This window comes from Parasteatoda tepidariorum, chromosome 6 (genome assembly GCF_982258835.1).
Source record: "Parasteatoda tepidariorum strain Cologne lab strain chromosome 6, Ptep-v5.0, whole genome shotgun sequence".
NCBI classification, from domain to species: domain Eukaryota; kingdom Metazoa; phylum Arthropoda; class Arachnida; order Araneae; family Theridiidae; genus Parasteatoda; species Parasteatoda tepidariorum.
The window spans coordinates 59,280,252-59,306,662 of NC_141760.1; the positions used below are offsets into that span (position 1 = coordinate 59,280,252).

The following is a 26,411-nucleotide window of genomic DNA, read 5'->3' on the forward strand; positions in this document are numbered from 1 at the left end:
CTAACAACAAATCAGTTGATAACTCCTGAACTGATAATCGAATCATTTTTTTTTTTATTCACGAAAAACTCTTTGTACATTTTTTATAAACCCTTAAAATTTCAAGTTTCTGAGTCTCAGAAAAGTTCGGCATCAAAGCAAAATCAAACGTGAATCAAAAATAATTGAAAAGCACTTAAAATTGAATAAACACTTTCGAGCAAACTGGAATTTAAAAAAAAAAAAAGAACTATGAATTAAATTCATAAACAAATATAGCTCTTTCAGCGTGCTAAATTTTACCTCTATAGCTGCATTCCCGCGACCTTCTGACCGAGAATTACAGTATTTTTTCCAACAGGTTTAACAGTTAATAATTCTTTAATTAATGATCGAATGCTCATTTCCCCCCATCTCAATCCCTGTATACTTTTCTTTACACCATAGTAATTTCAAGTTTGTAAATCTTTGCTCACTAAAACAAAATGCAACGTTAAGGTGAACACCCAAACCAGCGAGGTCAGCTAATCTTATGATTTTTTTTGAGAGAAACACGGTAAGACTTATAAATAATATGAATTATTAAAAGCCAAGAAGTTAAGGCACATAAAAAACAATTCGATAAAATGAGAGAATGAAATATACTTCTGATTCATTATATCATAATATGGAATAATTATTAATTAAAAATATGGCAAAAAATAAAAAAAAAAATATGATTTCATGCTGGTCTGGATTGTGACTTGATAGTAGCACTTGTAAAGCAGCAAAATAGTTTGCTGCTTAATAGATGTAAAGCAGCAAAAAGTCCATACACAGTAAGAAATTCTGGATCAAATTACAGTAAAAGGTACTGGCACTCTGAATGCTTCATCCGTAAAATCCATTTTACAGTAAAAAACCATTTTATAGTAACATTTTATATCATAGTTTTTACAGTCATATTTATTTAATTACAATGATGCAGTGATATGTCAGTAAATATTACGGTATATCAGATTCCTTGCTTTTACTTTTTATGGTAAAAAAAGATTTTACGATAAACTGTTTTGTGGCACCTGGAGTGCTAGTATTTTTTACTGTAATTTAATCCGGAATTTTTACAGTGTAATTGTTATTTGATAAACTGTACGCCCATACTTCTTTTAACTGTTTATATACTGTGCATTGGAGATTTTTTAGAACCAGCTGTACAGATTAGTACGCAATTAATACTAAATCGTAAACGCTATGTTTTTTCTCTATATATTTTTTCCGAATTATAATACTCAAAGACAGCAAAAAATAGTTTCAGCATTAGTAGAAAACACTGTTTGATGCCAAGATACATGAATTATTGAGATGAAATAATCGAGATTGGTAAGCGGCAGCGAACAGAGGGCTTAGTCCCAAGTATTTATGTATTAATACCGAATATATTTTTTGTTTTATATTCCAAGTCATTCTTCTCCTTAAATAGAAAAATTTTTGAAAGATGTGCTCACATCGAAATTAAACAAATAAGCGAGTCAAAAAGTGAAGTACAATAACTTACCATGATGTGCTCTATGATGACTAGGAGTGCTGAGAAAGAACTCTATTGGTGCTGGTAATTTGCCAATAATCTGAAAAGTTAACACTTCATTAAAAATAAAAAAGATTGATTTACATTATATTTTGAAGAATTTAATGCTCACAATATATTATGTTTGATAAATTCTTCTGTAGTGTAAAATCAATTCAATATAAGGGGAAATCGAATTATAATCTCTAAAACAGCGCTTTTAAACCATTGCATTTTAGGAAAATTAAATTTTTAACACAGGGAAACTCGCAATAAACAAAACTCACTGATTTATTTAATGACTGTAATGATTGAAAAAAACCTGACATGTCTTTTTCAATCATTACATTAATGCGTACTATTCTTTGTTATTAATTTGCCAGGCAGGACTATTTCTTATTTCCTATCTCATTCTACAGTATTTTTCTTTTCTTTTTTTTTAATTTTTCCTTAATGTAGATCTCTATTAAATGTACAGTTTTAATTGTTAAACTTCACAGATTAATAATTTTGAACATGATAAAAAAATAATGTAATTTCTCGATCAAGAATAAGGCCAAAATAATTGTATAGAGCCGGCCAGGTGGCCGAGCGGTTAGCGTGCCTGACTGCGAAGCCATAGGCTGCTGGTTCAAATCCCGCTCTGGGAATGGACCCAACAAGCACACGACTTTAGGGCTAGTGAAGGGACAATGTCGGCTCACCTAAAGTGCCATTACGGCGGGCTTTTCATTGCCGTATCGGTTCCGTTAATAAAGTGAAATCTGGGCCAGAATGAGGGCCAGTGCATGGCATTTCAGGCAAAGCGACGGCAATCGTTAAAGGACCGGAACTAGTTTGTTGCCTCTGGATTACTTTGCCATTTTTGCCTGTTAAATACCGGAAAAAAATTTTTTTTCACAGAATAAAGAGAAAATTGCCGTAAAGGCTTTTATTGTACCTTTATGATGTCTTTTTTGCCTTTTTATCAAAAGCTGAATATGTTCACTGGCACACGTCGTTGCCTCACTTGCCGTTAAGGCACCTTAACTGTTGGCTGATTAGAAAACGTCTATGCCGTTTTCGCCCGTATCGCACCTTTATTTCAGGTGCTTAGGCGAACTTCTTTGCCTTATTTGCCGGCGTACCACCCTTAACTCACCTCAAACTCAGTTTAATAGAAAGTTTTAATGCCGTCCTTGCCGGTATCACACCTTTATGTTAGGTATATCGGCAATTTTTTTTTTTTTTGTCACTTACTTATTTATTAGAGTTCTCCTTAAATTTCAAAGACTTTTTGCTGCATGTTGTTGATAACAATTCTTATTTAAGGAACATAAATTGTTTTCTCTTACTCTGCTGATATCAGCTATAGTAATTTATTGCATTTTAACTTTTTATATTGTAATAAAGCAATAACTGCCATTACATGCAAAAAACTTATGCTAATATAAAAAGCAAAATGTTGGAAAAAATTGCTTAATTTATGATAAATTATCATCCAATGAATCTTCTTACATAATATAATAGATTTCTTTTTTATTTAATTTTAATCAATTATAAATGCAATAAGTTAAAAGTAGAATCATATAAAAACATTGTGTGTTTAATTGAGTGTTCACATTTTTTTACACATTATGAGGTAAAATTAAATAAAAATTTTATTCTAAGATAAAAACATATTGCGACTTAATGTATAAGTTATTTAAGTTATGAAAAAAAATTAAAATAATTATATATATTAATGTATAAGTTATTTAAGTTATAAAAAAAATGAAAATAATTATATATATTAAACCTACAATTAGCTTTTTTAGATAGAAACAAAGCCACAACCCAGTCATTATTTTTGTTTTCAATATTATTCATATTTAATATTGGATAACTTTCTTTCAATATTATTCATATTCAATATTAGATAAATAAGACACATTATAAATATTTTTAAAAATATATATATACTGGGCACCTGTAAATAACACATCAGTTTCTGTGATTTTAAATAAATAAAGCTGGAATTTTAATAAAAATGAAATGCATAAAATTTAAAATAAAACATGACCTTAAGAAAAGAATATTATTTTATTTCAATATAACAAATCAAAATACAAACAAGTACATAACTGTACAATAACTTCTTTATAAGCATTCTCTTTCACAATGAATCTAGTTTTCCTGCAAAAAAGTAACCAATTTATTTTACAACAGATTTATTAAATAATACGTACAGAAACAAAATATCTAATTAATTTTTGACGAATTTTAATTCTGGGTTAAGTTATAATATCAATTAATTCTAACTATTCAAAATACTTTTATTGATCCCAGGGAAATATTCGAAGAAAAATTCTATTCAATAATTTTCAAAAATTTTGTTTTTCTCTTATAAATATAGTACGCTATAGAATTTAATAAAGTTGCTCAAACCACCTGTTTTTTTTTTATTACTTACAAGCGAGCATTGATTGTCACAAAAATAAATTTAAGCTGATTGTAACAAAAGGTAATAATAGCACAAAATGAATATTCCATCTCGCAATTAAAAAAAAATGTGTAAAATAGCGGATTCATTTGGATGGAAAAAAATTGCAGCATCAAATATTAAAAGAACTATGAATAATATCCTATGAATTAACGAAACAACCTGGATAAAACTTCTCTTTACAGTATTATGAAACAATTAATTAGTTTATATATAGAGAAAAAAATGATTGACTTTAAAAAAGTTAAAAGTGGTGACCAAACTTCATTACTTTAAACTCATCTGTTATAAACTGTTAACTTTTAAAATGCTTCCATAAGTTAGAAGACTAATTGAAGCGGTACATATCGCTTAACAATGCTTATATATTTCATTTTGTAACTACAGATCAATCTATTGAATAATTGAACATAAAAATGCATTTTAAATAAAGAATTTGATAGCAAAGCTTTAATATTTTTTAATTTAGAAAGAATACATTCTCACCAAAATAGTTTGTAGCTATTAATATGTGATGTAATGTTAATATTTAAACAAAATTTAACTTTTTTACGATTAAGAACTATGAACGAATTTTTACTTTAAATTAATATGTGAAAATATTTTAAGTTTATATAAAATTAAATTATTTAATTAAAAGAAATTTTAACCTCAAGGAAATAAACAAACTAAAGGTTTTTAAAAATGCAAAAAATAATAATGTAAAATTTTTTAAAATAGTACGTTTAAAATCTGAAAATATGTTATTTGATTAAAATTTCTAACAATTAAAAGAATATATGATCGTTCAAAATTATACTCCATTAAGTATTAATTACTTAAAAATGATATACCAATTATTATAGAAGAAGTTATTAAGATATGCGATAAAGAGGAATGATTTTCTGAATTTGTAATGAATTTACAAACTAACTAAAGAATATAAATTTTATGCCATCAAGATAGGTTGGTTTAAACTAAACGGTTTTTTAAAATATTTAAATTTTTTTTATACATAAAAAATTTTAATTTGAAGAGAACCAGTTGAAAACCAGTGAAATATATATATATATATATATATATATATACATATATATATATATTAAACATCATAACAGTACATAGCACTTAATAACAGCTATGCAATAATTTTAAGATTTATTCTATAATAAATTTTTACTTTTAAATTTTTAATATTTAAAAATTATGAAAAGAAATTTACTTTAAGATGACATGTAAGCTATGATAAAATCAAATCATTTGACTAAAAAAGAAATTTCTCTCAACAAATACAAGTAATTCTAGTATAGGCATAATTTTTAAAAAAACGAGCTGAAACTTTTTTTAAAAAGTAATAAATTTAGGCGGCTAAAAAGCTAAGAGTTTAGGAAAGTACTTTTGAAAATCAAGAACAGGTATTTTGATTAAAAAATTTCGATTTAAAAAAAAAATATTTCCTTATAAAATTTTTCCTTTAAAATCATAAAAAATTATTTATTGATAATCTGAAAATATTTTAATACAAATTACAGTCGAAGAAATTATTAAAATTGCAGTTCTACATATAGAATATAAAGTAGATTTTCTAATTTTGCTATGAACTTGTAAAATAGATTCCACAAATTATAGAATATAAAATCGGTGCTACTGAGTTAAAATGTAGTTTTATCATGTTCTTACCTTTTCTGTTGATTCTCGTTCATTCTAATTCTAGTACTCAACCATTCTATTTCATTCACATTCTCAGAATTTCTGGACTTTTCATGAAAGAAAGAAAAATAATTAGAATATGAGCGTGGAAAAAACTGTTATAAATCAACAAAATAAAAACATTAAATTAAAAAAAAAAAAACTGCTTAGAACTCATTTCTAGACAATAAGTTTATGTTTACCAGCTATCTTGTACATGCACAATGCTTATCGGAAATTATTATTAACTACTGAAGATATTTCTTATAAAATAATTACCATTGGCAAATACTATAGAATATAGTTCAAAATTGAAATGCGAAATTTAGATTATTTTTTTTAGAATTAGGTAAAATTAGATAAGTTATGATAAAATTAAATCATTTGACGAAAAAAATGTTTCCCACCTCAAAAAAAAATTCTAGTATATTTAAAATTTTCAATTTTAGTCTAACATGTGTATGGTATGTTTGTTAGTCTAGTATGTGGTCAACATTTACAAAAGTCAAAAATAAACTTGAAAATTTTTTAGGAAAGTACTTTTGCTAATCAGAAATAAGTATTTTGATTAAAAAATGTTAAGGATTCAAAAAAATATTTTCTTTAAAATTATAAACAATTATTTACTAATAATCATAAAGTATTTCAATAATACAAAGAATACCACAAATTATAGAATATAAAATGGATGCCACTAAGTTAAAATGTAGTTTTAACATGTTCTTACCTTCTTTTCTGTTGACTGCCATTTTCAGTCTCTCCAGACTTTTCATGAAAGAAAAAGAAAACAATAAGAATATAACCATAGAAAAAACAGCAAAAAATCAACAAAGTAAGAACAATGAATTGAGAAAAAAAAAACTGCTTCTAACTATTTACAATACAATATATCTGACAATAAGTTTAATGTTTACCATCTATTTTTTATATGCTCAATGCTTATCGTAAACTAGTATTAACTACTGATGATCTTGCCTTTAAAATAATTACACTAGGCAAATGCTATAAAATATAGTTCAGAATTGAAAGGGTAAATTTAGAGGACAAGTTTATATCTAAAATAAAAAATCGAATTTAAAGTCCTAACTTATTATGCATCTTTTTCAAAAATGGGGTAAAATGTGTGTTTAGATAAATTCTGCCTAATATTTATAATAAAATTACATTATCAAATCAATCAAATATTATAAATGACAATCATTAAGAAAATAGTAATTTATAGTTCTTTTATAACATGACGTAGTATTAAAGTGAAAAATTTTCTTTTTTAAATTTTGTTCTCTAATTCAAATTTAGAAAAGGAATAAGATATGAAAGGAAAAAAAATCCGGCATAACAGATATAGAAGTCTATTCAAATTATAGATACTAAAATAGTCCAATATATTACTTTTGTCCGGGTTACCCTTAATTTTAGAAATAAAATTCCTTGCCTCTTCCATTATAATTTCAAAAAATATTTAGATTAATTTTTTGCACTACATAGTAATCATCAGAAATATATATATATATTCAACAGTCAATTAAAATCACTTTTTTTTTACGGAAAATATGTCAAGCATAATGCTTTTTTAAAAATAAAATTTCAATAGGTGGAAGTTCAACAGGAAGAGATTTAAAATAAACAACCCTATAAATCTTAAGATAGAGAATGAATTAAGAAAAAGATAAATAAGATTAGATAAATAGTAAAATTTGCACAAGAACTGGAAAAAGAGCTAGAAACAGAAAACTTAATTCTATGAAGAAAGAAAAAATATTATGCTGCAAATATTTCTATACTTAAAAAGAACTTTGAATTTATTTCTACAAAAAATATTCTTATTTTAAATAATTTTAAAAAATGCAAATATGTTGCAGTAGATTTCTTTTATGGGATAATAAAGTATATGTTTATCTTAATTACTTTTAACCTCATTGGCTACATAGTGTTAACGTGAATTTTAGAGTGAATTATATTTCACGACCGTTTATTGCAAGATTTTTTTCATGCTTTGGCCGAAAATTACATCGTTCCTGACAGTTCCAGCATTTCTGTTTACTTAAAATCAAATTTCCTGTCCCTTTTGTACACAAAGATATGGGCCAAAACAATTTTTTTTACCATTCATTATAAATGTAACGTTCGTTATAAATATAAAGTTTTTCAAAAATATGAAAAAAATTTTAAAAGACATTTTAAGAAAATGCTTTTGCAGATTAAATTATGCGTTATTTATTTAAAAAATTTAAAAATGTTTTAAAAAACATACTTCAATAACAGTAAAGTTATTTCCTAATATTATTAAAAATTTAATCCTAAATTTTACCCTTAATATAAAGATTTGAGATGTTCTTACCTTTTATCTTGACCTTTCTTCCAAAAGATTTTTTCTTCCAAAAGATTTTTCTTACAGTATTTCCATCCGTGCAAAAAAAAAAATTAAATAAATAACATTAATAAAAAGCAATTACAAAGCAACAAAAGCAAACTTAGAAAGAGTTTTCCCAGTTAACGAGTTTTAGATTGTTAAACGTTTCTAATTTAAAAAACTCTTATCAAAAAATTATTAAATTTAAATTATACGATAAACTAATAAAAAATTAGAAAATGTTAATACCATTTCTTTTTTTTTTTTTTTTTTTTTTTAGTGGTCGGAAACATATTTGAAGAAAACCCTTTAGGTCTGATCAGAAGTTTTATTTGAAACAAAAGGTGAAACGCGCTGTCAATACATGGTCCTGGCAAAAAATGACTACCGATTTTTTTAATAAATTAAATAAGGTAATTAAACTAAGTAAGTAAATTAATTTAAATAATTATTAAATTAAAAACTTTTTAAAAAAATAAAGAAGCATTTGATTTAAATAGCTATATAAAATCATTTTTCTATTGTTAGGATTAATGGAACTTATAATTCATTTTAAAACTAAAATGGTAACTTACACTATATTGGTTTTTAAGGGAAGAAAATAAAACAAGGATTTAAGGGAAACAATTACGCGGATAGGTGATCGGAAACGGGGGAATATAACGATTAAAAAATATAATTACTAAAAACTAAATAAAGAAAATAAAAACAAATTATTTGTGAAAAATTAATAAATAATAGTGTACTGAAAATATAACATGAGCTAAAGAATAAAAGTTTACTTACTTGTCCTTCTTAGGCTGTTGAGTATCGCATTCCTGCAATAAAACAGAAAGGAGACCTCTTTTGAAGTTGACCATTTCCATTATTTATCTCCTTTTTTTTCCAAATTTTTTGGCGACCATTGAATCTTTTGGCGTCTGGGGTAAGTGGACCACCTGGTTGAGGAGATTATTTCTTAGAATCGGGGAAGGGGGTTTAAAGTGCTTAACGTTCGCTTTCCCCTCTCTTTTTCCCTTAACTTGAAGGATTGGAAACAAGGTCACTTAAATGATTCTTTTTAAAAATACGTGTCCTGTGATTTCAGACAGTAAGATGTCCTCAAATTAAGATCAATATTTATTTTTAAATTATTAAAAACAATTTCTGGTGATATAAAGGAAAAATAAATTAAATAACAAAAACATTTAGTTAATTACCAACGATAAATGAACTCACGAAATTAAATAATTGCATTATGTCAAAACTTATTTGTATGCTTTTTTTTTCAGAAAAACTTTTATACTTCTACACTTGGAAATAATGCTTACATGAATGTTTTGACTTCCTGTGCAGAAAAATAAAATCCTGTTTCTCTATAAGATTAATATGTATTATTAATAAATATTATTAACTCTTTCTGTTAAGGAATTGTTCCATGCGAAAATTAAAAAAAGAAAAACAGGGAGTCTCTGACTCCCCCCGTTTCCGATCACCTATCAGCGTAATTGTTTCCCTTAAATCCTTGTTTTATTTTCTTCCCTTAAAAACCAATATTTTAAACTGAAACGCTGAATATTTTGCTTTTAAAATGTACAAGTGAAGTAGCGTTATGTAAGAATGTTTTGTTAAAATGCTAATCGTAACGACTTCGAGGACTACCTCAACTTGAAAATTATCATCTGCACTTTAAAGAAGATTTGACCTAAGGAATACAGATTGTGTATTACAATAATAAAACAAGAAAAATTGCTGAGAAATTATTTTATTTGTTGACGAGAATTTTAACAGTTTAAACTGAGAATACTTTTTATTGTTAGGTTTATTTATTTTTAAAAAAGTCAATTTAACTGTTAAGATTTATATCCTGCAACATGCAAATCCCTCTCTCTCTCTCTTTCGCTACTCTTAATTCACAATTCAGTCCGAGCTTACAAAATTAAAAAAAAGACAAAGATCTCCTGACGAAAAAATGAATTTTCTGCAAAAATGAATAAACAGTCAATATTTAAAATATACCTGAAAAAAATCACGAATGAACACTTAAATTAGAAATGACTTTCAAATAAATTGGAATTCGAAAGAAAATTCGTTTTAGGTTTACATATAAAAATGATTTTTTAGCTCATCGAATTTTAACTGCATAATTACATTTAAGTGGAAAATACGAAGAAAACAATTCGGTAAAATTACGGAACTGTATTGACATTTCTGGTTTAAAAAAAAAAAAAAAACTTGGGTAATAAAATTAAAATATATCCTGCATTTAAACCATTTATTTGATAAATTTTCTATTCAAATTGTAAGGGTTTAACAGAAATTCTGGTTTTCACAAATATAGTTCTTATTACCACACATTTAGTAGAAAATACAAAACAGAACAGTTAATTTTATTGAATAAAGGCTTATAAGAAGAAAATGCTCTTAGCTAACATGATTATTTACCATATTTTACCAAAATTTAACAAACATTATAAAATTTCATCTTATTGTCAACCTAAAACATTACCCAAACACTTTGGTAAAAATTATCGAGTTTTTTGGTGTTTCCATAGAGCTAGAATTATGGTAAACTTAGCAATATTTTGGTAGTTTTGATCATACATTTTCTCATCTTACAGATCATCCATATATAGTATTTTTTTTACAAGTATAAGAGTTAATAATACTTATTATCGAATGTTAAATTTTCTCTGTATTTCTTTCTATAAACCATAGTAATTTCAAATTTTAAAATCTTGTTGTTTTTGCTCAGAAAAACAAAATTTCAATTCTGTAGAGGAATTTTTGTGTCCAGCAGAGCGGCTCATACGATATTTTTAATCACTGAGTGTAGGAGTTAATAATTCTCAAACAAATTATCGATCATACATTTTCTTCATTCCATCGTAATCCCTGTACACTTCTCTACAGTCCATTGTAATTTGATTTTTCTAAATCTTGCAGTTTTTGCTCTACAAATAAAATACAGATAATAAAACGTAGATTGAAGTTATCAATGGCGCATACGGCAATAATTTAACTCCGTTGGCTACGCCCTAACGAATTTTTAATTTAGAAAGAAACGCATGGTATTGTAACGTATTATTATTTCTCTACTCAAAGAATTAAGGAGTTTTCCTCCCTAAACATTGCCCGTTCATAAATTTTTCTGTATTGGTTCAAAATTAAATAAAAACAGAGTACATTAATTATTTTTTCCTTCTGAACTTTTTTGCTAATTTAAGAAATGAAATACGGTTAGAAGTTTCTGAGTTAACTCATAAATATTAAGACAGTAAAAAATTTAAATGCATGAATTTCAAAAGATCTAATTTTAATTGCATTTGTGTCCAGATGAGAGAAGAATTGAATTTTAATAATTTATGAAGATGCGAAATAAGAAGATTTAACAATTTAATTACCGTTAATTTTTCTTTTACAGTTTTCTTTTTATATTTTAGCTTTCTTCATTATTGCACGAACCACGAAATATAGTTAATTAAGTAAGTTACCGATTTATTATATCAATTGTTAGAATTATGACAGGTTGTAACTGATTTCTCGCTTTATAATATTTTAATGTTAATTTTAATTTGAATAATGTTAATTTTAAAACACATGAATGAGAATGAATTTGATTTATTTGAATCATTTACAAGCTCTGGACTGTTCAGATACAAGGAGTTTAAAAATCCAAAAAAGTGCAAAGAATTATGATGCTTTGTTGTACTTATAAAGCATAAAAAGCGAGACCCTCTCCATTTTTAACAAGTTATATTACTAATCAAATAAGACCTTGATATTAAATCAAAAAATATTTTTTTAAAAATTAGAGTTCATTTATATATTTATTTTTCATTTACTTTTCTAATTTCCCACAAATGGTTGAAAGATTTTTGTTAGATACATTTTAGAAACACAATTTTGATCTGTAAATGACTTTTACGGTGTATTGCTTTTCGCAATCTGCGAAGTATGAGAATTTTGCGTTTTTCTGTTATATTTTTGCTTATTTATTTTTTTAGGAAAAAAAATAAACAGTTCAATGAAAAACTTATTACGAACAATTGAACATAATAGTGGTCTTATGAAAATGTTAAATAATAATAATCGTCAGCAATATAAGAAAAGAAATTAAAACTGAAATTGATGATAGGGGAGATCGATTCAAAACATAAAAAAATAACAAAATATTGGAAAAGTCTGAAGTTCCTCAAGAACTCTGACCCCCAACAGGGTGGGATGTGAGAAACGCATAACCGGACATCGTTAACTTCTCAAGTTACCATACACTAACAAAGAGAGGAAAAGGATCTCTTTTTGAAACAGCTACATTCCATCACCTACTCGTCTTCCTCAAAGTAGACTTTAACTTCTTAATTCTAAAATAAAGGTCTTTACTTCTTTTACTAACAAATATTTTAATATCATGAAGGGCACACAAATACACTTACAAACTCCTTTTTATTCCTGAAATTCTATTGCATAAAATTGATCATTAAAATTCTTATGATTCTCTTTTTGATATTGACTTTACATTTAATATATGCAAAAAAAAAAAGCGCTAGTTCTTACAACGTACAAAAGTGCTTGCATTACAAACTACTAATTTTAGTGCAATCATTAATAATAATAATTCAAATTATTATAATTTTATCGAAAACTATTTAAAGCAGCACTAATTCGATAATTAATTATTATGATGGGTCGCTCCTGGGAGAGCAACCCCCCTGTGTAAGGAAGGGACAGTGAGTAAACTTTGTTTTTGTTTTAACGAAAATAATTCGAAACAATATTTTCATTTAAGGTTTGTTATAGTAGTGTAAAGATTAAGGTGTTAAAATTCTGAGTTGGAAACTTAAATCCTTTAATTTTCTATTAAGATATGTTTACTGGACTGTTCGAAATTGATTATATGGGGTTTATTTGATATAAACCCCATATAACCAATTTCGGGAGATATTATATTTATTTGAGCTAAGTCAAATAAAGAATGAATAAGTCAATACGGCAAAAAAATTACTCAGCGTAAATTACTCAACGTTGAATTACAAGTTCCTTAAAATAAATATTCTACAAAAAATATGAATATCAAAAAAAAAAAAATTTTTTACAAAATAAAGAGTAAAAATTTAATTTAACTATGTCGTATTAGGTAAACTTCGTTATTCCTACTATAATTGCGAAATTTATTATATTTAACTGCAAATAAACTAAGAATAAGTTACTAGATATCAGATATTATTGATACAAAATTTTATTGAAAGATTGGTTTGAACTGTTTTCTAAAAACCGAATTAATCCAAATTAAAAAGATTATTAAAATAAAAAATTAAAAAAAGTATGTGTTATTAAGAGAGAAAAAATATACTTTACAATTACAATTTTGTTAATAAAATGATTAATGAAAGTCAAAGAATACTATTAGTTTAATAACATGAGAGAATTGTAAATGCACTATTCCAATCACTGGATACCCATTGATCATTTTTTTTCTTGGATAGATCTTTTATAAGGTCGTCATAAATTACAAAAGGTGTCTAAATTAATTTTTATCCTTTTGTCAGTCAATGGGCCAAATTGATAATTAATTCCAGCCAATAAACGTTTCGTAGAACAATACAAAATTCTTTTCTTTCTTCAGTATTAATATTTATATAATAATTGCTGCCTAAAAGGAGAACAATAGTTGTGTATAAGTTAACTATAAAAAGATTATAAAATGCTTTAAAGTAATTTAATATAACACTATTAAAAATACGCTCTGGTGAAAAGAAAAAGAAAAAAATCAGTCTGTAAAACAATGAATTCTAAGAATTTCAAAAATTGTCTTCTTTATTTTTTATTATTACATTTCGAGATGCTTTTTGATTTTCGAGACGCTATCATGATTTTTTTCATGACTCTTAGAATTCTTTACTTAAGATAATAGTGTTGAAGTTTTCGATTAAATTGGTCTAATCGAGAAGTGCGAACGCATGAGAACCTAGAATAATAACATTAACATTGATCATTCCTAAAACTTTCTTTTTATATGAAGTTGGAAAAATAAACTGCATTGCTAAATTAACGTAAAACGAGCAGATATTAATAAATTTCCTTCTCTGTCAGAAGACTGAAAAGGTCCCTGACACCGCCACTGTTTTGGGGTTTTCAACTTAACGTTACACTTTATCAGACACTGTTAGATTTAGAAACTTCACATTACGCAGATATGTAGGAGATTGAACGCAAATTGCAATGGAATTAAAAAATAATTCTAAAATTAAGTCAAGATTATTTTTATTCTTAAACTTGTTAGAAAAATAACACGTGGGCCGCTCTATGGCCGCAAGCATTCAGTTGCAGAAGTTAAATTTGGTATGCTGAAAGAGCCAAATTTAGTTTATAACCGTAACATAGTCTTTATTTCCTCTTAGAAACTCTTATTTGTTTGAAAGTTATTACAATTTAAAAGGTTCTTTTTAATTTTTTCTTTAACTAATAAATATTTATCGATTGTTGTGGAAAAATTTTTCATTTACGCGATTTTCATAATATCCCTCTTGACTTTATTAAAAATAATAAAAATAAAGAAAAAAATATATATAGAGAAAGATTAGGTGTTGCCAAATATAAAACTTCGACATTTCATACCGATATTTGAAAATATATGTAGAATAAAGAGAAATAAGAATTGTTTCCTATATGATCTGTTAACAAGAAAAAATTACTTCTAATTTATTAATTCTTATTGTGTCTCGCATTCTGCCTTTCTAAATGCAATATTTTTAAGCACAGTTATTTATTATTCAAATCCAGCTATCTTTTTTATTTTGTTAAAATTAACAAGTTAATATAATGAACTTAAATAAAAGTATAATAATTTTATATTAAACAAATAAATTTTAATCGACTTTTCAGGAAAAAAAAACTTTTAAGAACATTCTTGAGAAAGGTTTGTACCCAATGCCTCTAGTTCTGAGAGAAAAAAAAACGATTTTGCGCGTGGGCATAAACTGCTTTTTTCATAGAACATCTTCAATGCGTAATAACTCTCGGCGAGACCGTTTTTCCTTATTTTTCATTTCTCAAAACTTAGTAATCCTTAAAATACAACTGCTGGTAATCCAATCGTAATTTTTATTTAAAAAAGTAGAAGAAAACGATTTGTACTTGATCTTCAATTATTTCAAACTTGATGAACGAGAATCAACTACAGGGATTATCGAGCGTAGCGAACAGGTGACGGTGCCTCCATGTAGAAAACAAGGATACATAAAAATAAATTGTGTCGAACAACTATTATCAGTAAGCGTATGATTAATATTTAAAATCGCCTCTAAAAAGGGACTGTAGAAGCTAAGAAGACTAAAAGGGACTGTTGATAAAAATTTATCTGCTGCAGTCAAGGTATAAATTATCGTCACAATCTGAGAAACATTTAATATATTTAAATATTTGCATGTTTACGAACTATGATCTGTTTTTGATTTTTTTAAAAATTAACCTCAAACTTTAACCGGATTTTAATAAATTAATTCTAAAAGAACTGCACTCTTTAAAAAATAGGTATGAAAATTGGATTCGTTTTGTACTATGAAAATTGCCAAGTCGATTCGGCAGCATGAAATACTATTTCATTTTTCGCCAGTTTATGGTTAAAAGTTAAAAGAGCTCCACTTAGTTCTAATTACATAATCATTCAATTTTGTCTAAATAGTTATGCCTTTTCTAAAATATTGATTTGCAAATTGACCGTAAATTTAAAACTATACCAACAGTTTAATTGGGCAAACAAATAAAATTTCGGTTCTCTTACCGTTATTTTCATATTTCAGCCATTGTTTCCTAAGATTTAAAACACAGCACAATTTTAAAATTTGTTAATCCCAAAACCCCTTGTGAGAAAAAACAATGTTTTTAACTCATGTATAGGAAACATTTTGTAAATGACGTTTGAAAATGGATAAATGTGCGTTTATTATTTTGTATTGTCATGTTTCTTTCATTTTTCTGCAACTAGGGAACATTATTGGAGAATGAGTAATTTTTCACACAATGCATTTTTATTTAAATCTTATATCGACTTCATAGAAGAAAAAATCGGTAACTTTTTTTAAATCATGCTATAACTTTTGTATTTTTTCCAGCTTTAAATACGATGCTATTTTGATTAACACTTGAATTGAAGTATGTGATGAATGTAAGTGTAAAGAAAGATTGAAACAGAGAAATTTAATGTTTAATTTTGTCTAATTTGCTATTAAAAGAATTGAGTTTTAAAATAAAACTCAATAACGCAATTCTGGTTTTAAATAACTATTCCGCTATTTAATTGGTAAAGGCAATATGCAGTAGAACATTTTTTATTTATGTCACATTTTATGCTAGAATAAGTAGTGCAGACCCTTGCCACACATGAATGATAGATTTGCTTTTTTTTAGTAAGCAGAAACTTTTGTTGGAGGGTTGTCCTTGGGTGGGGGAGGGATATGGTTTCCGCAGAGTCCGCGGGGGGTTATGCCTCAGCCAGGACAGAAGCCGTACCGACTGTCATTTTGTGTAAATTGGCGAAATTCTATCAAAGTTAAAAGAAAGGCAACCCTACAAGACCCGACACTTTATATTTTCTGCCATCTATCGGCAGGAATCGAAAACACGTCTAAAGTAAAAAATAAAAAAACAGCGCCATCTGTGTATTGCATTTAAAACAGTTTTTTTTCCTTAATGTATATAAACTATTTTAAAAATAAATATAATACTGCATGAAAAAATATTTTTGTTATGCGAATAAAAAATAAATATAATTAACATTTTGAAAGTATAATTTTTATTTTTATCTATATTCTGTATTATCAGCTTAGAGAAAAAATTATTTGCTTAATATTTTGAAGTTTAATTAATAAAAATATCCAAATGTATTTTTATTATTTAAAAACATATTTTGAAGAATAAAATTTCCTAAGCAATTATTACCTTCAAGTATTGCTTAAAAGTTTACAGAAAAAAAAGTTACTTACTTTATTGGACTAGACGTTTGCTATAACCAATCAGAAAATTTAAACACGATTTTTTTAAAATTCAAAATTCCTAAGACCATTTAAACTATTTTGAATCCAGTTTTTAAGAAGTAAGTGATTAAACTAAGATATTAAGTTTAAAATGAACATTAAAATAAAAAAAATAAAAAGCAGTTTATATAAATGAAAAGTTTACTTTTTTAAATGGTATACATTCATTATTACAAAATACTTAAATTGTAATAAAAGTTAGTAAATTAATGTAATAAAAAAGCATATTTCATTAAAAATCCTTGCTCTAAATTCAAGATATTTATAATTTCAAGGAGGATATAAGCAATTTACAATATTTTTTTCTATTTATTTTCTATAAATGGATTTTTTTATTTACATGAATTTTGAACTTACCAATTCATTTTTGTTTTAAAGAATGTTTAAAAAAAGAATCATAGTCTGAAAAAAATTCATGTTAATTTCATTTGGTTAATTTCATTGTTCTAGTTATAAGTATTAATATTTATTCTTATTTTTAAGGGAATATGTATTCAATTTTTCTTGAAAGTAACAAATATATTATATTTCGAGTTAAAAATTATACTTCAGAAAATGATTTCAAAAAGAAAAAATTAAAAAAAAATAATTATATATATTTATTTAAAAATTGTAATCAAATTTAAAATGATTATTTTTTTATTAAAATTAATTTTTTAAAAAATATAATAGTTAATGCCACAGAAAGTATATTTAGATTATAATAAAATAATAAAATTCTAGTTTTTAATATTCTATTTAAAAAATTAGCAGTTTTCAAAGAATAATAAAAACTGTTTTTTTCCTCTCAAAAAATACGGTTAATGTTTTATGAATTTTTTTCCTTTCTCTCCTGATTTTTTTCAAAGTTTTGAGTTAAAAGCACATTTTTTACCAACTCTGCATCTATTCATTATTAATCAATTGTAACATTACATTTAATTAACGGTATACAGTAAAGGTCCTGTAACTAATTAAGTGTAAGAGGCCAAACAGCGGTATACAATAAAGGTCCTGTAACTAATTTAGTGTAAGAGGCCAAACAGCGGTTTTATTTTTCGGGCCTGTATAAGTGAGGAGTTATTCCGCCTCTTCCTGAAATACCTCAAAACAAACGATAAAGGACCCTATTGTACTTGCCTTTTGCCGTTATCCTACCTAGAATGCCAGCTTACGGCCTTACGTTTGCCGTGAGGTGTGTGCTTACTGGGGATGTTTCTCTCTCTCTTTGTGCTGTCCTCTGTTGTGTGTGTGTATGATGTGTGAATGTGGCCCACCCTATAAACGGGTTTGTGGCAGTGTGGCGTGGACAATGTTGCTCGCCTCCGTGACTTTGGTTCACAGGTGCCCACTGGGTAACGCGAAATGAGCAACAATTCTGGCATAGTATAGGCAAAGATTCAAATTCAGTGCCTGCCATTGGAAAAAAAATGTATAGAGGGATTTGAGTGAAACTAAACCATATTTGCTTTACAAGGAGTTGAAACACATAAAAATCTGCTTGAAGAAAGAGTCTTTAATCTGTGATTCGTCAACCAACGTAATACAAACTGCAAAATTATATTTTAATTTTTTCCACAAATGTTCAAGTTGCTGATAGATACTTCAATTTAAGTAAATTCTATATTTTAATAATAACAAGCAATGTAATTTGTTTTAAATCTTTAATTGGTGCTTCTATTTAAGAATAATTTTCATTCATACAAATATTTAGTCTAAAAATTACTTTATAAAACACTCTTTACCAAAGCAGAATAATTATCTCTGGATTGGAATAGCCTGGTTGGTAGGGCGTTGGACTAGTGTTCGTGAGAATGGGAGTTCGGATCTATCCGGTGGAAGAATTTCAGAGTATTAAAGGGTGGACTGGAACACGGTAAATCTGTCGACGTAACAAAGTCATTTAAGTTCTCATAACAAATCAATAACTCTGGACATACTAATCTAGGAATTCCCTTGTCTTCTTCATTGGGTTCAAAATTATAAGGCTACAGGGAGGAACATTGGTAGTCGTAAACTCAAATTTAGGTTGACTGTTCAACGACGGCTATTAAATAAAACATCTATATCCAATATTTCCAGAAATTGTTCTTATCAAACACTTACTTCTGTGTGAAGCCAATACTGATAGATTATAGTAATCTGGTAATGAACAAGGAATGTAGTGGGAGGAATCACTAACGCCAGAGGCACATACGTAAGCTGCGTGAAAAAAATAACAATAATACGTAACTAAATGAAAATTTTTTAACTAAATTTTCAAAAGATAAAGAGATCGAACGATCTATTGTTTTCAAAAAAGTGGTCATAAAAGTGCCAATATTTTTTATTCAAGAATAAAAAATATTATATAAGAAAGATGCATATACAATCAATATATATATATATATATATATATATATATATATATATATATATATATATATATATATATATATATATATATATATATACTCTCATTCACAATGTTCTACATATAAATTTTCGCTTAAATATAAAGAACAACATTTGGTGGAAGTTGATCTCACTAAAAGATCCTAGGAAGGAGGTAATAATATCAGAGGAATAAGAATTCCCATTGACTGCAATAATGCAGAGGGAGTTGCTTTACATTAAGTCCATAATTCAATCGAAATTCAGAGAAAATGCCTTGAATTTCGAATTATTTCTGGTTGGTGATAATGACTGTTCCCAGTCTACAACAATTGAGATAGGCGATCGCATAGTCATAGGCTTCTATTGGGAAGAGGCTAATTTTGTTCAAGGCGGTGAAATGCTGTTTTACCAGGAACGTGTTGAAGCATTATTTTTCTGGAATGCCATGCCCTCACTTCATTGAAAAGTTTCGCAAAAAAAACTTAAAAAATTATGATTCACAACAGTACTCGATTAATCAAAAGAAACAGAATCAATTCACCGTTTTTGGACAACAAGAGCAGTAGCTGCGAGGAAGGAACGGTGGTTGTTTCACATTTTTTCCGTTTATGTCGGCGAAAAACGACGCTGAAAGTTTGCGTGCTTACTGACCAAAAACACTAGAAAAATGGTGATAGGGAGACATAAAAGAATAATTTCGAGTTCATAGAAGAAAATTGCGTTGGTTATTATTATTTTTTTTAATATTTATTGTAATACCTTAAGTTTGACTATCAATATCTGATTTAGGAACACCCTTTGATAGTCGGGAAATAGATCATTTAAAACCTTTATTGTAACACTTGAAATTTGCCTGCCAACTTCGAAATGAAACTTACTTCACTTTCCTTTAATTCTCCAACTGATATTTTTATGAATCGTTAAACTTTTATGTTCTTGATTTTAATCTCACCTTGAATTTTACATACAGACCAGATTTTATCTACGCGACATTGTAAATCTTTATCACCCGTGATTTTCACTCTCTGAAATTTCGATATATAGGTAGGTATCATGCAGTAACACTAAGTAGAAAAGCAGTAGGTATAAATATCAACAAGATGTTATATTATTTCTTTGTTTTAAATGACACTTGCCATTTTAAACATTTTTCATTTTTCCTTACAAATGCAAAAAATAGCTTTTTTTCAATTCAAGAAATTATTTTGATTTTTATTAGAAATTATTTTAAGAAAAAGAGACGAAGAAAGTAAGGATCGGTGAAAAATAATCGCAATTATTTAGTTTAGGAATATAGTGTAATTATCATTAGGAGAGCAGTACCTGATTTATTGTTAAAAATTTTAGCCTGCCCAACTCTATGTAGGTGGGACAATTGTTGATACGTATGTTCATCACGAGACTGTGGTTGTGTTATTTACGCATTTGAAGCCAGTTATTTTGTTGAATTAATTTACAGTAAGAGAAAATTAGTTTCATATGAATACTGATTCCCTTGTTAACTACATTTGTTAATTACTACCTCTCCAAAATCACGTGGAAATCCATATTACCCTGATTTGCCTTTCTCGGCCACTGTGGTTTTTCTTGTTTTGTTTTTCATCTTTTTTTTCTCTCCTGGCTACAGTTATTTTTTTCTAGTTATGTTTCTTTTTCTTTTTTTGTCGACAACTTTATCTCTTATATTTCAAGTCACTTTTGTTTCTTCTCATTCGCGTCTGGCGAGTCTTGATAATGGGAGCCTGTTTTGAGTGCTTCAAACAACTTGATTGTTTTTCTCCTGTTGTTGTTAATTTACGTCGCACTAGAGCTGCACAATGGGCTATTGGCGATGTTCTATATTTTTGAAGCGAATGAAGTTATTATGCAAGTAGTAGTTACTTTACAAGTGTTTGAGACCGAACATAATTAATTCAAAGTTAAACATTCTTAAAAAAACTATCCACATTTTTGTGAATTTAAAAAGAGAAGCAAATGGTAATTTAAAATTCAAAATACGTTTTAAAAATGCATAATTAAGATAAATTTTGATTAAAACACATTGTCTAAACATTAAATGGTCAAATATAATTAATGATTTGTCTAAATTATTTCAATGTAACGTTAAAAATTGGCACACGTTAAGACGCCTCGTATTAAGTTTCATAATACTGAAATTTATTATATTTGTTATTGACTTCGCATTGAATTTTAAGTTCTTATTATCATATCATTAAGCATCCCATTAATATTCGATATAATGACTCTAATAGAACAATTTCCCTAATGACTTATCGAACTGTCCATTAAATTTTTAAATTCGTAAGAGAAAAAAGCAAGGAAACTGGTTGACGTTATTCCTTTTTTACTACTTTCACTATGATAATTAGTCTAAGGAAATAGTTAAAGTGGGTTAAGGAAAAATGTGTATGCAATGAAAAGTAACCTAGACCTTATTATTTATTCTTTAAATCTTATATGAATATTATGCGTAGTACATTAATGTTAGACTTTTTAAAATCAAGCTGAAGCTTTGAATTTGTCAAGATTTAGCTGCCTATAAATGTTAAAAAAAATCTCTGTTAAATTAACGGAAAAAAACTATGAACTGATGTGACAGTATAATACTGTTTATTTCACAGAATTTAAAAACGGAAGCTTGTTTTTTTTAAGCTGATTCGTTTTCTTATTTTAACAAAACTCTTTTATTTTAACACTAAAAAAAATAACTTTATAAGATGATTTTGGCTGCATTGTGTTCAGTGTGATTCGAGAGCAGAATTCGCATGCCCCGTGAACACCGGCAGGCAAGCGCTCTGCCCCCCCCCCTATCTTTAGAGTTTTTTTTAATAGTGCATTAATTTGGTTCCGGTGGCGTGTTGATATGAAGGACAATCCCTATAGTCTTAATTCAAACCCCTTCTTTATATTCAAGTCTTTAATATTCAAGTAAAATATTTTATATAGTTTCACAAGAGACATTATTTTAAACATGATCTCCATATAGTTCTATATACTCTATGTAAAGCAAACATTACGGGTAAAAAATAAATTAGTTCATAGATGTTAAGGAAAAAATTGCTGCTATGGTAAAAAATCTTAAATAGTCTAGGTAAATGAATTTTTTCCATGTTCTCGTACGCAAGAAAAAAGTCGCTAAAAATTGTAGACCTCCAACTTCTTTTTTCAATTTGCTTTTATATATTTTTTATTTTATTTATTTTTGAAAATACTAAGCAAAATGACCGTTTATAAAAAATTAAATAACAATAAAATAAAAAAGCAATAAATTTCTTTAAAAAAAATATTGAATTTCCTTTGCTCCGTTTCACTTAAAAGTGCACAAAAATATCTTTGTTTTCAATTTTTTTGGCGAACATGGTTACAAGTGGAAAAGTTGTAAAAGAGAAGAAAAAGAGAAAAAACTTTCTTCTTCGTTAAGGTTTAACTTTTTTCTAGACATACACTTTTTCAGTGGGCATAAATAAGAAAAATAAGTAATTAATTGCTTTAAATTAAATTTTATAAGTAATTCTGCAACTAACTTCTCTTGGCAACTTGAATTTCGTTTCAGTACCAAAAACAAGCACCACCATGATGAATGTCAAATTACAGACTAAAGAAATTCTAAGCTCAAATGTTGGGTACCGAACCTTTTTTTTGTTTCAGAATTTTTTAAATAATTTTTACCTCAATTTTGACTAAGGAATTGATATTTCTGTTTGCTTATTACAACTAAATGCGCCATTTTCTTCAACGAAATAATTTTGCCAGAAAAATAAGACAATGACTCAATATTTCAAATAGCATTAAGAATTTCTTAAAATTAAGAAAAAAGGCTGTTCACGTAACAATAGTATTTTCAACACTAATTATATTTTGGTAATGTTCACAAAACATAGTTTACAGCTCTTTTTTAAAGACGTTTAGTGCTTGAATGACGCAAAAAAAGTACTAATCCCCAAAAGACCGCCAAACTGTATTGAGACCAGTTGTGCTAAATTGATTTTGGTTATTTCTAAGGGAATTTTTAAATTAAAGAACAAAGGCAGTTCAACAATAGTACTTGATATCAGTGATGCTAAATTGATTTGGATTATAGTTACTATTATGTTACTAGTGGTATTAAGGTAGTATATACTATGGAAATAGGTTTTTACTGCCCCCAAAACCGAGTAGCACCGAAAAAGTAAATAAAAAATATTTAAAGTGCTAATTCATAACAATATGTATTATAAAAACAATTTAGCAAGTTATATTTCTTTTATGTTATTTTTTTAGCCAGAATATCAAGCAATTCTGCTATTCTAAGGTTATTAGATTAATTGTCAATGTCGTTGCAAATTGAAATGAGAAACAAAATTAACCAGTTTGTTTATTTAATTAATAATAAAGACATTAAAAAGTTTATATTTTCATGGAAGCTATTCTATTTCTTATCTTGCTAGTTGATAGTTAATAATATCTTTATCTAGTTGTCCCGTCCTTAATTTTTTCATTTGTTTATGGTGACTTGAGCTTGTTTAATTTCTGCAGTGTATGTTCCTTTATCCCGGGTTAGCCAATCTTCTTTGGTAACTGTTCCTTTTACAGACGTTTCTTTACTTTCTGTGGTATCAGTACTTTTAGCTACAGTTTGTTTATCTTCTTTAGTATCTGTTGCTTTTTGATGTGTTTGTTTAATTTCCGTAGTATCTGTGCTTTTAACTTGCATTAGCTTTTCCTCAGTATTTGTACTTTTATTTTGCCTTTGCGTAACTTCATCTTCATATTGTTTATTATTTTTGGCTTCCTCTTCTTCCATATCTTTTTAGTAGGACACTTAGTTTTCAATTTATTGTAAAAAAGTTACAAAAGAAATTTCAATATTTTCGAATTTTTCATTGACAGTTAGTTTGCCAATTGGATTCACCATCTATCCTAAAAAAAAAAACAACAAAGAAACCCTACCGGAAGTTTTGAGGTCCTCTTCTGACGTCATAGCATTGACGTGACTATTTCTTTTTTTGATGTCCTGGGTTATTTTGTATATACTCGGAATACTCAGTTGTTCTGAATTAAATTTTTGTGTCATGCTTTGTGTTCTTCTATTTTAAAATGTTAGACGAAGATATGAAAAAAAAAATCCAATGGAAAAATTATCCTATATTGATATGCAATTACCTGATCGTTGAGATGCAGATTTAAGCAATTTAGTTTACACCAGCAGAAATTCTTCTACCTGAATCATCTACCGGAAGTTGAAACAACCTCTTCAAATACTGCCCCCTATCGTGGAGAACATGAAACACAGTCGGAAATAAGATGAATTCGCTTTAAACTTGTGTGTTTTTTAAATCGTGTCATTGTTCAGTTGCTTTCTTAAAAACTTTTTCCCTATTTAGTGACACAGCTTCTGACTGAAAAACTGAGACTAATCATTTGAACAATTTAATTTTGAAACATTATTCGCGATCGCAACGCTCGAGTACGCCCTCTAGGGGATAGGTTATTATCAGTCTTTTATTTATTAAGTTTTCATTTAGTTCTACCAAAATCATTAGCAGAGTAGGGCCCCATTTTTTAAGCAGCAAATAAGAAGCAAAATTTCCTCAAGGAAAAGGCTGAAAAACTTATAAAAACGACCCGGTACATTGGTAAATCTTTCTCAAACAGAACGTGCCTAACATTTGAAGAACAATTTCTCAATAGTTTTTACCTTTCTATTATCAACAACATAACTTCTGATTTCGTGATAGCATGCTGTTACAGATGTGTGTATTACGGTAAAATACATTTTTTGTCTTCAATTCCTTACAAATTGAAGTTACGTCAACATTGCTTACTTCATTCTAATGTATAAACGTGATTTCAGGACGTACAGAGCTGTAATAGTTATAGAATATTCTTCCTCTTCATAGAATAGTACATATTTCTGTATCTATATAATTCGAAAAACAACAACAACAAAAATATTTCGAAACATTTCACGAAAAATTATGAATCCAATTACCGTGCTATAAGAATTTAATTGTTTCGATGAAGACGATTTCATTTACTATGCTAAAAAAATAATAATCAAAATATATTTGATGATGTAAAATAATTTCTGGACGATCTAAATCATTTTACATTCTTTAAAGTAAGATAATACATAAAAATATTTCTATTTCCATAAGTTTGTTTTGACACGACAGATCTAGAACCAACGTAGCATGCAGCCTCAACCGTTGTCTACCCTTACCTAGGGGAAACAGCACTGTTCTAATGACAGTCCATTTTAGGATGTTGAATTAATCTGATACGTAATAGTTAAGTTACTGATCTAGTTCAGTCATGGTTTTCCGAAGCAACTAGCACTTTTCGAAACCTCAAGAGTTTAAGTTTATTCTGCAAGATTAAATTTGGATAATCGAGAAGATTGTATATACAAACGGCTGCAGTCACAATTAACCTAGGGGAGATTAATTCGGAATTTTAAAAATAAAAATAGTTTCAGTATTCTTACATACCCAATGAATGGGAATCAATAGAATGGAATTCCTCATTGGAGAAGAAAATTGCATCTCTTCTGGTGTGTGATGAGGCTCATGAATAGCCCACAATATATTTACCTCTATAAAAAAATGTATAGTTAGTTCACAAACGTAAAATAAAAAAAAATACAATATTTTGTAGAATAAAAATGCATTACGATTATTATTTTATAAAATCTATTTGGAGGTAGACATACATTGTTCATTAATAAAAATTGCTGAAAAATGATTCTTTCCCGAGTTCAAACACCAAAATCTTGTTTGAAAAAAATTATGTAAAAATATTTGTATTCTTCGAAAGTACCGAGCAATTTTTGTGAAATATTAATAAAGAGACAAGTTCCTTGACTCAGAGAAATTTATTTTTTTCTGATATTTGATGCATTTACATTTTTTGATAGTGTATTTGGCCACGAAATTTTCCAAAGAATAAAAAAAAAAATATTTAATTTTCAGGAAATTTTTCTATTTTCCTCATTCTACTTATTCTCCCTAAGTATAAGAAAACGGTTACTTAAAATAAATTAGATATCCCCGAAACTTAACT

The 26,411-nt window shown here is 27.3% G+C and overlaps 1 protein-coding gene and 1 long non-coding RNA gene across 2 annotated transcripts in view; both read right to left on the minus strand.

Annotated features, from left to right (window-relative positions):
- LOC107443243 (alkylglycerol monooxygenase) overlaps positions 1-26,411 on the minus strand; it is a 50,771-nt gene that overhangs the window by 8,848 nt on the left and 15,512 nt on the right. The window contains exons 4-6 of the mRNA XM_071178624.2: positions 25,841-25,944; positions 19,101-19,196; positions 1,514-1,583 (exon numbers count right to left, since the gene is read on the minus strand). Coding sequence (XP_071034725.2) covers positions 1,514-1,583; positions 19,101-19,196; positions 25,841-25,944 — 270 coding nt within the window. The remainder of the gene's footprint in view (positions 1-1,513; positions 1,584-19,100; positions 19,197-25,840; positions 25,945-26,411) is intronic.
- Positions 3,565-8,143, minus strand: LOC147808066 (uncharacterized). The gene is made up of 4 exons (XR_015434696.1): positions 7,990-8,143; positions 6,379-6,416; positions 5,643-5,719; positions 3,565-3,676 (listed from the first exon to the last, which is right to left on the minus strand). It is a non-coding gene; the product is annotated as an uncharacterized LOC147808066 (long non-coding RNA).